Source organism: Lagopus muta, chromosome 5 (assembly GCF_023343835.1).
Source record: "Lagopus muta isolate bLagMut1 chromosome 5, bLagMut1 primary, whole genome shotgun sequence".
NCBI lineage: Eukaryota > Metazoa > Chordata > Aves > Galliformes > Phasianidae > Lagopus > Lagopus muta.
Genome location: NC_064437.1, coordinates 3286778 through 3300486, shown reverse-complemented (window position 1 = coordinate 3300486; position 13709 = coordinate 3286778). Strand labels below are relative to the sequence as shown.

At 36.5% G+C, this 13709-nt stretch overlaps 1 protein-coding gene across 4 annotated transcripts in view; it reads left to right on the top strand.

Annotated features, from left to right (window-relative positions):
- Positions 1-13709, top strand: part of HOOK1 (hook microtubule tethering protein 1) — a 39675-nt gene that overhangs the window by 21995 nt on the left and 3971 nt on the right. For all 4 annotated transcript variants that reach the window (XM_048946337.1, XM_048946336.1, XM_048946333.1 and 1 more), the window contains exons 7-21: positions 984-1046; positions 1982-2065; positions 4813-4979; positions 5496-5636; positions 7204-7405; positions 7950-8060; positions 8259-8346; positions 8428-8488; positions 9049-9189; positions 9806-9893; positions 10380-10414; positions 10966-11048; positions 11455-11555; positions 11865-11966; positions 13037-13105. In XM_048946337.1, the coding sequence (XP_048802294.1) occupies positions 984-1046; positions 1982-2065; positions 4813-4979; positions 5496-5636; positions 7204-7405; positions 7950-8060; positions 8259-8346; positions 8428-8488; positions 9049-9189; positions 9806-9893; positions 10380-10414; positions 10966-11048; positions 11455-11555; positions 11865-11966; positions 13037-13105 (1536 nt within the window). The remainder of the gene's footprint in view (positions 1-983; positions 1047-1981; positions 2066-4812; positions 4980-5495; positions 5637-7203; positions 7406-7949; positions 8061-8258; positions 8347-8427; positions 8489-9048; positions 9190-9805; positions 9894-10379; positions 10415-10965; positions 11049-11454; positions 11556-11864; positions 11967-13036; positions 13106-13709) is intronic.

The window sequence follows — 13709 nt, the reverse complement described above, 5'->3', positions numbered from 1 at the left end:
GCATCTAGAAATGTTAAGAAACGTATCTAGTTGCCAACTGCTGATTAGATTGTAATCTGGATCTGAAATTTCTTCCCTGTTTATAGTCTTGTATCCAGACTGCTGATCATAACTGTGGGGCTGCATTGTTCCAACAGCTCCTGATGTACAAACTCCCAGCTGAGTCCCTTCTATTTTTGTCATGGTTCTCTCCCACTGCCATCTTATTATGTTCTTAGTTGGATCATCTCAGTGATCCAGCTCAGAGCATAGTCACATTTGTTGAGGGTCAGGACTGAAGCTCAGCAAAATGTGGAAGTAGTCAATAACTGCAGTACTGACATTGGAAGAAAAATTAATGTGTAAATGCACCCCCATCAAGATAACAATGGAGATAGTATTAGACTTTAAAATTTCCTGATTAAAATGATCTATATAGGTTTAAAATCCATCCTATTTACAGAAATCATTCCGTACACCTCATTTGTTGTTTTGTGACTAATCAAACTGAGTGAGGTCAAGAAGTAATACTGTACTTCCTGAGTAAGCAGTAAAGCCCTTTAACTGCTGACAAACAATGTGCATCTTTGTATCAGAGATCAATGAAAGCTGTGTTAACGTTCCTATTGTTTGCTTTTAATGGCAATTAGCTCACAGTGGCACAAAGAAGTATGATAACTATTAAATTTGAGGGGTGAAACCCTATCTTCTGGTCTGCTGTTTTAACTTGACTGAGGAATATATTCATCAAGTAACACGTTACTGTTTGCGCTTCAGTTGGGGGGGGAGGATCAGCCATCTTACTCTAGATTTTCTTCAAATTCTGTATCAACAATGAATATTTTTATTATTATTAATCTGTTTTTATGTATTGGAGGGGAACAAGGACATGATAGAAAATACAGCTGGTATGCAGCAGTAGTAGACAGTGGATTTTCAGAATATTAACCTCCTATTTAACCTTTTTTTTTTTTTTTTTTTCTTCCCGTGGCCTTTTTCTGTAGCTCATGAGCAAGGAAGCAATGGGTTCTTCTGCAAGTGATGCACCAAGTGAAATGGAACAACAGGTGAGTGCTTAACACTCTGTAGTTGTTGTAATTCCAGACTGAAGATTATGCTGGTATCTTGACTTCCCTCAAATGAAGAGGACTGCTCTTCCTCTCCAATTCTAAAAACAAAACAAAATAGACAAAACCAACAACAACAAAACAATCAACAAATATGTTAGATCTTTTTTTCTTCTCTCTGCACAAACTGCTTGATGTCTGTTCTGTCAGAGCTGGCATTAAACCGTTCAAAAAAGGTAGAACAACATCCTGATGTAGGCTATTATACAGTAAGGTAATGCTCTCTTTTATTGCCAGTTCTAAGAAATGGATTAAAAGGCTTGTGCTAATAAAGCTTCTTTAAAATATATGTGAAGGAAGCTAGGTAATCCTCCTTGGTGGTGTAGAACCTACCAATACAAATCTATGTAGCAAGAAGAGCTAAGGGTACATCAAGACTCAGCTGTATCAGACTAAATGTTTTGTTTTCTTCTGAGATGAAGGTATTTGATTGCCCAGAGCAAGCTTGAATTTAAAAAGATATTGCTGTATTGACAATGAATTTTATGTTGAGAGAAGGAAGATAGGCATCCCACTTTTAGATTTGATACACATGTATGAGTCTCACAACTTACTTAATCAGCATATGTGATCCAAAGAACTGGAGGCATTTAACAGGCATAGACTTTGAAATTGTGACAATACAGTTACCTCTGGTTTTATTTGTTCTTGTTTTGCTTTTAGCATAAGTTGTATTGAATTTGAATGTTTGAGTTTCAACACTTAATACAGGCAGTACTCATTTGAACTGTGTTTAAATGAACTGAGGTCCTGATCCAACAGTAGATGCAGGTTTCTAACTCTGTGTGAGTGCCTAATGTCCTTTAAATGATTTATTTAAGCAATTGAGACACTTCGGAGACTAGAAGTGTTTGACTGTCTTTGTTCTTTTAAAGCTTAAAAAAGCTTTGGAGGATCTTCAAGAAGCAATAGCAGAAAAAGAGGAGTTGGCACAAAGATGTCAAGAGCTAGATTTACAGGTAAGAAATAGTAAGCAGCTTATTTCTTCAGTGTGTAGTAGTGGTGTTGTTAAGATGCAGAAATTAGGAAAGTCAAACTGAATTTTGTATTCATTTAACTTTTGATGAGATTTCTTAATTGTATTTTCTTGGAGGGGGGAAGCAACCGTTCTCTACACTGTATACAATGACTTTGCTGATGGAAATGTAAGCTGAGGTCCTGTGTCAACCCTTAACCCAGAGGTTGTTTCATTGTTACCTTTATGTTCACCTCTAGTAGCAAACAGCCATCAAAACAAAAATGCCACAGCTTTTTATCACTGCTGCTGTTAGTCCTTTGAACTTTATATTAAAAAGAAATGCCATTCATTTACTAATCAGTCATTAGATTTAATCAAAGGAAAATTATGCGGTTTTCAAAAGCAGTTGATACAAGATTATAAAATTTATCTAAAAATTTGAGCTTTCTTGTACACAGTTTGATCATGGAGAATACTTTGAGAAATAGAAATAAGAATCTAATTGCTTGCTTAGCCCCTTGCTTAACTTGCAAGGATAATACATGTACCTCTGTTTTTAGTGGTAATAGCAGTTGAGTGTTTTGAGAAAGGATTTGTTGATTTCACAGCAATAAGTGAGAACTTGAATTTTTATTATTTATTTTTTTTCCAAAGAAAATTAGACAAGTGCTAGCCCTAAGTCTGATTCCTGTGTGAGAATAGAAAGAGGCTTATGTGCTAAAGCAGCTCATCTCGTATTTGATCCTGTACAAAGCAAACGTTTGTGTGGCATCTTCTTGTAGGAGCCAGAGTGCTGTACTGGCTGTATGAGCCTCAGTAATAAATAACTCCAGAGACCAATTTTAGATTTCTTACAGACAGCAATGACTGAAATAGTTGTGTCTGCATAGGAAGGGAGTTCTGGTTACTAACTGTAGATACAGTTAGTAGATAGGATAGGATGATCTTCTTGGGGACTTAAAATATTAATTCAGTTCTTTTTCCTGAAGCAATAGTAAGTCTTTTTGGTAAAAGCAGAGATGTAAAAGTTCTTGTGAATAGAACCCTGAAGGAGAAAACAATTTCTTTTAAATGTGCAAGAGAATTGCTCTGACAATTGAATTTGCAGATTACAGTTGTTAAACTTCGGAAAGCATTGTATTTACTATTCAGAAGTTCTCACTTCTAGAGATGAAGAAAGGTTGAGGAAACTGGGCTTGTTTAGCTTGGAGAAGAGAAGGCTCCAGGGAGACCTCATTGTGGCCTTCCATTACTTGAAAGGAGGTATAAACAGGAGGGAGTACAACTGTATAAGAGGGTGATAGTGATAGGACAAGGGGGAATGGTTTTAAACTGAGACAGGGGAGGTTTAGGTTGGATATGAGGAGGAAGTTTTTCACACAGAGGGTGGTGAAGCACTGGAACAGGTTGCCCAAGGAGTCTGTGGATGCCCCATCCCTGGAGGCATTCAAGGCCAGGCTGGATGTGGCTATGGGCAGCCTGATCTACTGGTTGGTGACCTGCACATAGCGGGGGGGGGGGGGGGGGGGGTGAAACTATATGATCTTTGAGGTCCTTTTCAACCCAGGCCATTCTATGATCTAAGGAGTGGCTGAACCTTGGACAGGAAATATTACACTGAGTAAGGCTGATATGCTGTTTACTCACAGGTGTTTCTGCATGCAGGTATACAGTAAGTTGTTATCCAGTACTTAAAAAAGGCTGGACCTAAAAAAGCCAGCATCTAATGAAGTGCCACAGGAAAAATAGTTTTGTTTCTTAGATCTGTTAGATAAACTTTTAAATTTCAATCACAAACATGCTGTTACTTAGTATTGCATGGTTTAGGTTATATGTATATGATGTTTTATCTAATAATGTCACCATGATATGCTTTTTAACTTATTTATTGAAGCCATAATAATGATTGACACTTCTCATTTAAACTAATTCTTAATAAATTCACTTGTAAGGTCTCAATCTTCCTTGATAGATTCCAAGAATATAAGAAAGGTAGGTTTTCTTTATGATTCAGGAAAGCATAACCCACAAAGCATATTGTCCCTGTTTAAATGCCAGTTAACTAACACGTGCTACATGCTCTTATGTTTGACAGGATGTTAAAATTAACACAGTAGTTTTCACTAGAAAAACTTTACAAGTTCCACCCTCTTAATCCTCCCCCATTTTATGGCTGTTAATATACCTACTGTTTCAGTACAGTGCCGTATTCTCATTTGCTTAGCTGTGAACACTCAGTTTCGAACTTGTTGCAAAAAATGCATGCTCTATCTGAAGCAGTCCAGGTTTTTTCTTTTGCGTGTGTGCTTACCAGCTTCTGGCGCTTGGAACCGCTTCTTGCGCAGCCGTTCACTGCTGAGCGCACGGCAGTACTGTGTGAGTGTGCCAGTGCCATCCTGCTTTTATTGCTAAGGACAAGCAAGATGGAGAGTACCTTTCCACCAGTACTTTACGGTTTTTGTATGGTGCCCATTGTATCTTTTCTACTGAAAATCAGTTTCTCTCCATATCGCATCATACGCCTCTTCCATGGTTTCAGTTACAAAAGTTTCTTTTTTTAGAGATACTTTTCCTTTAGTGCTTCACAACTATCAAACACTAAACATCTGTATGCTATGTATTTACATTCTGAAGTTTCTAAACACTCAGCCTTTCTCATAAACTAATTTGGTGACATGTTGCTGTCTTGCTCTAGTTCTTTCCAATTGGACGGGTCTTACAGTGTTGATGCTGTTTTATCTGTGCTAGGTGGCTGCCCTTCAGGATGAAAAGAACAGCTTGGTGTCAGAAAATGAGATTCTGAATGACAGGCTGGAGCAATTAGATGACTCTCTTGATGATCCAAATACTGCGGTAGCAAAAAAGTATTTTCATGCGCAGTTGCAGCTAGAACAACTGCAGGAAGAAAACTTCAGGTATGAAACCATTTTATTTTTCTTTGAAAAAAGCCTTACTTGTCATGTCAAATATATCCTGAGAATTTCTGATAGTCTTTCAGGATTTTCCATCTTAATTTCTTTTGCTAAAATTCAGTAGTACTTCACTACTGTATTAACATAATCTATATTAAAGGCAGTCCTCAACCTTAATAAGAAAAACAAGTTGTTATTCTGTAATCATTATTTTATGGCCCTTTCACACGTTAATCTTTGTGATCCATATGTTAAAAAAAAAAAAAAAAGCATTTTCATTTTTCATATGGTTCCCTGAAATAATAACGAATATAATCTACAATATGTAATATAATCCATTGTGGGTTAAAAAATAGGCATTAAAATGCTTCGTACTTACTGTACCATTTTTTGGCTTCTTAAATCAATAGGTTTCCTTTTTAAAAATCTATTTTATTAGTTCTAGTACTAAGTGGAACATTATAAGCCAAATGTGTGATGAATATATTCTTAACAGGCTTCCTGTTTTTGTTGTGGTAGGCTTGAAGCTGCCAAAGATGATTATCGTGTCCATTGTGAAGATCTAGAAAAACAATTGATTGAACTACAACATAGAAACAACGAACTAACCTCCTTGGCTGAAGAATCTAGAGCCTTGAAAGATGAAAATGACATTCTTAGGTATATAATTCTGCTCCACATTAGTAGGATTTAATGACTAACCTCAAAGCTTTGTATTTCTTAAGAATTTTTCTATCTGTGGATAACTCTTGCCTAAACAAGATACAAAGGGCATGTTGGAAAAGGGCTCTTAATTAAAGCTGAAATGAAGAGCAATTACATGCAGAGCTTCTCTTGTTTGTATAAGAACAGCAACTTAGAGTTCTTCTGTAAAGAAGGATTAAATAAATACAGAAATTGCTGCTCATGTGGGATGAAAGGAACTTAGGCTCTGGAAGAATGAAGATATTTTTGTAGGGATGCATACATGTATTTTACTAACGGGGGACATTCGTGTTGGCAAGAGCCTGCCTTTTCTGATGTCAGAAAGCACATGTGCAGCTAGAACTTTGACGTAACTTTTGGTATCTGAATTCTAGGTTAGATTTAGGTTCACTTCTTGATACCACTATTTATAAAACAGAAAATCATAGAAGCATTTAGGTTGGAAGAACCTTCAAGATAATCAGGTTCAACCACTACATCAACTGTAATGTCATAAAGGCCTACAATAAACACCACTTATCTGGCTTACATGTGCAAGCATATAAATGTTGGGGGTACCCTTAGTATTTCCCAGCCCTCCACATCCAGCAGTGTTGAAGCAGATGAAGCAGCAGTCACCTCTGGATTCTGGTCCAGCCACTGGTCCCTACTTGCTTCGTTGCCATGTTACATCAGACATTTGAATGGGCCGGCAACTCCTCTTAACATACTGATGCAGAAAGAAGTTACCAGGAGAAAGAGTAACAGCAGGGCAGCACCATCACAAAACAATCTATCAGCTTTCCCCCATGGTTTGGTACTTATCCTCAAGTGTTATCTCAAGTCTCTCTTGCAGCATTTTTATTACAACAAAGAGAAGGGAAAGCTGGGGAATGCCACGTCACCACAGGAAAAAGTCCATGCTTAGTTTTTTTTCATGCCAGGATCAATGGCCATAATAGGAATAAAACATGGAAAAAAATGATTTCAGGTGTTTATATTATAGTGGTTCTTAAATAACATCAGAAATAATAACATCTTAATAATAGATTTTCTCGTGTAACTTCCTTGCACTAGCTTCTAATGATATGAGACAGATATTAAATTTTGTTAATGGTCAGCTGGCAATCCTTGATCATATCTGCTAATGGTTTTTCTCACAGTATCCCTCTAGTGAGGATATCTGCATTTTTGTCTTTTCCACTTACCAGAACTTTGAGGTAACTATGCAGCACAGGATGTTGTGTATTTAAGTTACACTCTGCAGGATTCCATAGAGATATTTGATACACTACTGTCTGCTCATACTTCTGGCACGATTGACTTAGTCCAATGTGAGCCCTGTGGTGATTTCACTCTTTATAAACAATCTTTGCACATAAGAGCAAGTTTGCAGTTAAAAACAGAGCTTCAAGATTTAACTCTGCTCTGAAGTATGTTGAACCTTCCTTTGGAAATAGCTTGAACGTGCATGTAAGAAGAATCTGATTTATTTAATCTTTGAAAGAACAGTCTGTCTTCTAATTCCTGTTTATCCTTTAAGAGCTACAGCAGACAAAGCAAGTAAGCTGGAGTCAACTGTTGAAGTGTATCGTAAAAAGCTGCAGGATCTGAATGACTTCCGAAGACAAGTCAAATCTCTGCAGGAAACTAACATGATGTACATGCACAATACAGTCAGTTTGGAAGATGAACTGAGGAAAGCCAATGCAGCCCGTGCCCAATTAGAAACCTACAAAAGACAGGTAGGGCTGCACCTATAATAAAGATGTTATTTTTTTTCTTCAGATACTTTTACCTAAATGAAAACATTTTTGTTTCACTGGAAAAAAAAAATAATAATGAGTAGTTTAATCTAAAATATCATGGACTTGAATATTCAAATATGGTGGTTACCTCTTATGGTTGACAACATCAACATTAAATTAACAGGCCATGGACTTAACCTGTATTCTCTCCTTAGACCTCTTAGAGCTCTTCACCTTTAAAAAACAGAGGAAAACAAGCATATTAACAATCTTAACTGTAGCTTCCTCCTTGATTGGTTGGTTATCCATTATTTGGAGGTTTTTCTCCTTTACTTTAACTGAGGTAACTTGTAATCTTGTGAGAAACTGTTTAGCTGCTACTGAGATCACCACTTGTATATAATGTTCTTAACATTATATTAAAAATCCATTTTAAAGAGAAAAATTTATGCTTATGATCATAGGATAGGATGAAGGTTCTCACATAATTCTTAATGTCGCGTGTGTATTTGTATGCTAAATGTAATCTCTTAATAAAAAGGTCCAGGAGCTTCATCACAAGCTGTCTGAAGAATCTAAAAGAGCTGATAAGTTAGCATTTGAAATGAAGCGACTTGAAGAAAAACATGAAGCTTTGGTCAAAGAAAAAGAGGTAAGTGTGAGCTGCTTATTTGAGCAGCTAATGAAAATGAATGTGTTCAGTGAGTCTGTGTGCACATATCTCTGTAAAACAAAAATATATAAAAAAAAGTTAGTACTACCCCTTATGTTAGTACTACCCATTATTAATGTTATTTGGGCTTAAAATATTGCAGTATTAATTACTTCCATCTCAAATTTGTGTGCTTAGAGACTGATAGTACAGTGTGATGCATTAAAAGAGACCAACGAAGAGCTCCGGTACTCACAGATGCAGCAGGATCATCTGAGTCGAACAGGTACTGCTTTATCTTCAGAGGCTTTTCTCTCATAATCAGTGATTTTTGTGTGTTTGCTAAACTGAACTTCTGCAATTTCAGATGCATCTCGTATTAAAAGTCACGATAATCTTGCTGCTGAGCTTCTGCCAGTGGAATATAGGTAAGCCATAAAGGTTGAGTTTGTTTTATGATTTTTGTGGATGGGACGTAACATAATTGTCTCCATGAAAGCTCAGATTCAGGGCCTTTTCACCCACTTCTTGATTTGCATCCCTCATGTTTACATAGACCCCTTCATGTAGTTGTTAGTAATTATTTCCCCACACTGAAAGATTTGCATTCTTTCTTAAAAACATAACAGTTTTCCATATGTAATACACAAAATACGCAGCAGCTAAAATAGAACAGCTAGTTGCTAGCTCTGGTTACTTTGAAAGTCTGGCAGAGTGAAGCGTAAAGACACAAATAATTTGAGTTTGGAGTTACATAATTTACAACTTTGCTCATCTCAAGAAAATGCTTTTGTGGTGTTTCTGAATTTTAAGTTACCTTTCCATCCAAAATTGAATTATTACCCTATCTATATTCTTCAGAACTTGTGTTCAACTTAAGTTGAACAAGAACTTTTTCTCTTCTTTTTTCTTAATCAGTGCTATCAGTGGTGACTCTTTTCTTCTCAGGTTTTTTTTGTGTTGTTTTTTGTTTTGTTTTGTTTTTCAGAGAAATGTTTATTCAGCTTCAGCATGAAAATAAGATGCTTCTACTGCAACAGGAAGGATCAGAAAATGAACGTATTACGGAGCTCCAGAAACAGCTGGAGCAAAAGCAGTGGACAGTAAATGAATTAGAAACTGAAAAAAGGTGACGGGCAAAACAGTATCTAAAATACAGCAAGATGTGGTTCCTGGTCCTTCAGAGTGGTATCTGTAGCATAGCACTGTGCTGGCAGCCAGTTGCCCATTTAATTTCACCAGTGTGAAATGAACAGGAAGGGATAACGACAAGCTAGATGGAAATCTTAAATATGACATAAAATTTAGCAGCTCTGAGTCTGGATTGGTGTGAAGAGACTGTAGTCTGTAGAATACTCTTAGCTCTGATCCTTGGTTTTCTAACTCGATTTCTAACGTTGCAAGCAAATGATGCTGGGATATGGTTTGAATTTTTTTGTCAGTTAACAAATGCTGAGAGCAGTTTTGTAGGACATGATAACTTAGGAGCAGTTAAGGTTTAAGTTCACTTAAACCTTAAAATGGTTTCAGTTCAATCATTATAAAATTTTTAATAGAGCTGCCAGATGTTTGTTTCACCAGAACCCAAGTCATACTAAAATAACTTGGAATGAGTTTATTTGTGGCTTATGTCCTGCTGGGTAAATCCTCTGCAAAATTATCAGCCAGGCAGGAAGAAAAACTCACTGTACTGTGATCTGTTTAGATGATATTAACTGTCTTTCCTTGGCTTTTCTACTTTAAAGGCTAAACAAGGAGCGTATTGGAGAGTTACAACAGCAGATTGAAGATCTGCAAAAGACTTTACAGGAGCAAGGTTCTAAGACAGAAGGAGTAAGTGAAAGTTCAGCTTTCTTGACCCTGATGAATATGGCTTAGCAGTTCTTGTTTAAAATCCTTCAGTGCAGCATCAAATACTGTTTAGATGTACCTCTTCTTTTTCAGTGTGTTTGGTGTTGACTGATACTAAGGAAGTAGGATCCTAGCTAGATGCATTTTTTTTTTCTATTTTTTTTCCTTCCCCATTTAAGAAGCTGTAACTCCTCTGCCTTTTACTTCACTGCAGTAAGTCTCTAGTTTTATGCCTAAGTGGTGCTGTGATGAGAAGGATAACTTTAAAGAAAGAAAGATACTGGAGTTGGTATCTATTTGGTACAAAAAATATGAATGCAGTTATGGGAATAAGTAAAAAATGGAGGTTCTAAAGCTTGCTTAGCTTTTTTAGATGTGATCAGTTTTCAAGGATCGCTTGTAGGTTTGTTTTTAATATTGCACATTGTGAAATGCTGAAATTAACTAAATTTTAACTTTCCTTTGTAGTCTAGCAACCTGAAGCAGAAATTGGCAGCACATATGTAAGTAACACACATGCACCCACAGTAACTTAATTATGCCAAATAATTTGATTCTTGTAGTGTGTAAACTGCCCAAGTCGTCATAGTGATGTCTTGTGGCTTTTTCAGAGTCCTGTTTTAAATATTGTGCTCTGGTCTTGAGAATCTTTTTCAGTGGTATCCACTTAACCATCTCTTCTTCACCAGCAGTAACTGAATTGTTCTGATTCTGTAACACTTATAAACGTAACCCTTGCGCAACTCAAAATGCGTTTAAGTATTCTGAAATGTATCCACCCTTTCAGCAAATGGAGTTTATGCTTAAGAGGTGCTAGAGAGGTTTTTTTCTGCTCACTTTCTTTCTTGCTTCTACCTTCAGGTAATTTTTGCATTGAATCTCAGTTACTGTTTGTATTGCTGTGCAAAAATGCATACTAATATTTAAACTCAAAAGCATCACCAGAGTTTAAAGCTGTTGCTTAAACATTTCCTACAATTAACTTGCAACTGCTGTATCTTAGAACTGTGCATGAAATCATGTGTAGAATTAAGCTTAATTCTTTCATTTGTAGGGAAAAATTGAGTGAAGTTCACGATGAGTTACAGAAGAAAGAGGCTGCTCTTGCAGAACTACAGCCTGATGTTAGTCAGAACCGTAAGTCGGGTTTTTTTTGTCTGTTTATTTTTTCCTCTCTGTGGATCTATGTTGTTTCTTCTGAAATGGTTTGCATAGTCTCTGGACTGTGAGATACCAGTCTGGATAAGGCTTTCTTCTGGAGTGTAGATTTGAAATGTGAAACAATTGAAAAAACAATCGCTTGGGGCTTTTTTTATTTTGGTGGTTTGGTTTTTTTTGCTTACTTGTTTTGCACACAGAGGCTGAGGCTGGTTGGGGTGTTACTTTTGTTGAATGATAAATGGGAATTCAGAGTCAGATGGAACCCTATGATAGGAAACTGCACAGCAGCTGAAAAGTTACTTGGGGGGAGGAGGAGGGAGGAGGCTTAAGTACCGTGTCTATCTTTGTTTTGGTTGTCACTGTTCGTGGTTTCCACAAATAGCCCAGAAGATTGGGGAGCTGGAAGCAGCTTTACGAAAAAAAGACGAAGACATGAAAGCAATGGAAGAAAGATATAAAATGTACCTTGAGAAAGCAAGAAATGTGAGTGGCATATTTCTGAAGATACACAAATTGTTGACTATATTGATTTGTCCTGTTCCCAAACCTCTCCTGCCCTTGATTACTTGATTCCAGTCAGAAATGTATGAGAATATATAGTTCAGCCTGAACAATGAGATGCGTTAGTCATCTTCAGTAACTTTTAATATCCTATTTCCTACTGGATTAAGAAAACAAAAGCTTGGTTCTCATCCTCCTTGACCAACTTGTACTCGGTCTGTTTTTGTATTTCTCCTGTGAGCAAACGAGGTGCAAAGCTGATATGTAATGCACTTGTTTTGCCTTTTATAGGTGATAAAAACCTTGGATCCCAAGCTGAATCCAGCATCTGCTGAAATCATGTTGCTTAGAAAACAGATAACAGAGAGAGACAAAAAAATTGAAGCATTGGAGGTAAAATCTATATATACTTAAAAATAACTTCAATTAGCGTGTTCTGCTGTCTTGGATGTTAGACACTGAAGTTACTCATGATCCAGTACCCTTCAATGCTCCTTTTATTTGGGAACTGCACAGACTATTAAACCTATAGATTTTTAGCAGTGTCTTTCCTTGTACGTCTGAAACACAAATATGAAATATTTCTAAAAACTTTTAAGATATGCTAACGAAGTACAGCACAAGAGTAAGGATTTTGCTGCCACACAGTAACTTGTACAGAGCTGCAGAGTCTGATCTTTTTCGGTGGTAATGAAATTCAGTTTGTGTGGCTAACTAGGTGTTAGGGCAATGACAGTTTTATTAGACCCATGGTATCAGTGGTTTCATCAACTGGAGTGCTTGAAACTGTACTGAGGAGTAAAACATGCTAATTTAGTAAAATTTCATTGCCTGTGCTTCTCTGGAAGGAGCATTGGCAGCAGTTCAAAGCCAAAGGGAAACTGGGAAATGCTGCATTTATTTCCATAACAATATTGATGGGACAAGTTAGAAGAGTTACTTGACAAATACAGAATTCATCACTATGAGTTAGTAGGCCTAGAGGTCTGGCTTAACAAATGTTGTAGCCTCAAATTTCTTTTATATGAACAAACTAGTCATTAAAAGTACATAGAGAATAGAAATTCAGTAATGTGACAAGAATATTCTGCCAAGTTATGTTCTTGTCTTTAAGTCTCTTTCACTTTAAAGTGCAAAAAGACTTCAAGACTATTTCTAGACTTTGCAATACACTTTCACACTTTATTTTTCCAGTTTGAAAATAAGTTTCTAAGTTGAAGTGCAGTTTCTATATAAAGGTTAGTTGCTTCTTGAGGTAGTCACTGTCTCAGATACACAGGTATACACAGGTATCTCTGTGTTGTTTAAGGAAACAACTTTATTTACATTTGTACACCTTCTAGTTATTTTGCATGCTTAAGGTTTTCTTCTGCATAACTTATTTTCTTACTGAGCTGCAGTAAATTTATGCAGACAATTTCTGTGTCTTATTTGAGATTGTCTTCTCCAATCTCTCTTTCCAGGCTGAATACAAACTTGCTAAGTTACGTGATTATGAGGAAAATTTAATTGTAACTGCATGGTACAACAAGGTGGGTCAAAAGATCGTTTGTTAATGTTTTAGAAATCTTAAAAGTGCATGTTGCAAAGTGTGGCACTGAAAAATTCTTTTTTTTTTTTTTTTTTTTTTTGGATATTCACTGTGAACTGGTGCTTAGGACAGAAAGGCAATAATTTAGCTACTTGTCTGAAATATCCAACTTGCAGGTTAGCAGGGCTTCATGCCTAAAAACATTGAACTAAGGTGAGGAGAGCAGCCTGAGACTCTGAGTTTGAAGTGAGATCACTCTCTTGCACTTTCTAATGCTGGCTGCAGGCAAGAATGCGAAGTTTAATGAGTTAGTTAGTAAATGAGCTAGAATTTCCAGTCTTGAGGTAACTTGGAATCAACATTCCAAGCATCAACATTCCCAATAGTAATATAAAGGGAAAATGTTTTAATAGTCAACTATTTGGTAAAATTATTATACTTAATCTTTTCTGTTTGGCTTTGGAACAGGAGACTTAAAATTTGTCATAGGTCATGACTGCCATCTTAACAGTCATAAGTTGTCATAAGCTTCCAGCTGGATTTGTCAAACCAAATTCTTTAATGCTCAATAGCCACTTCTCACATAACTCTAGGCAAAGAGAGGC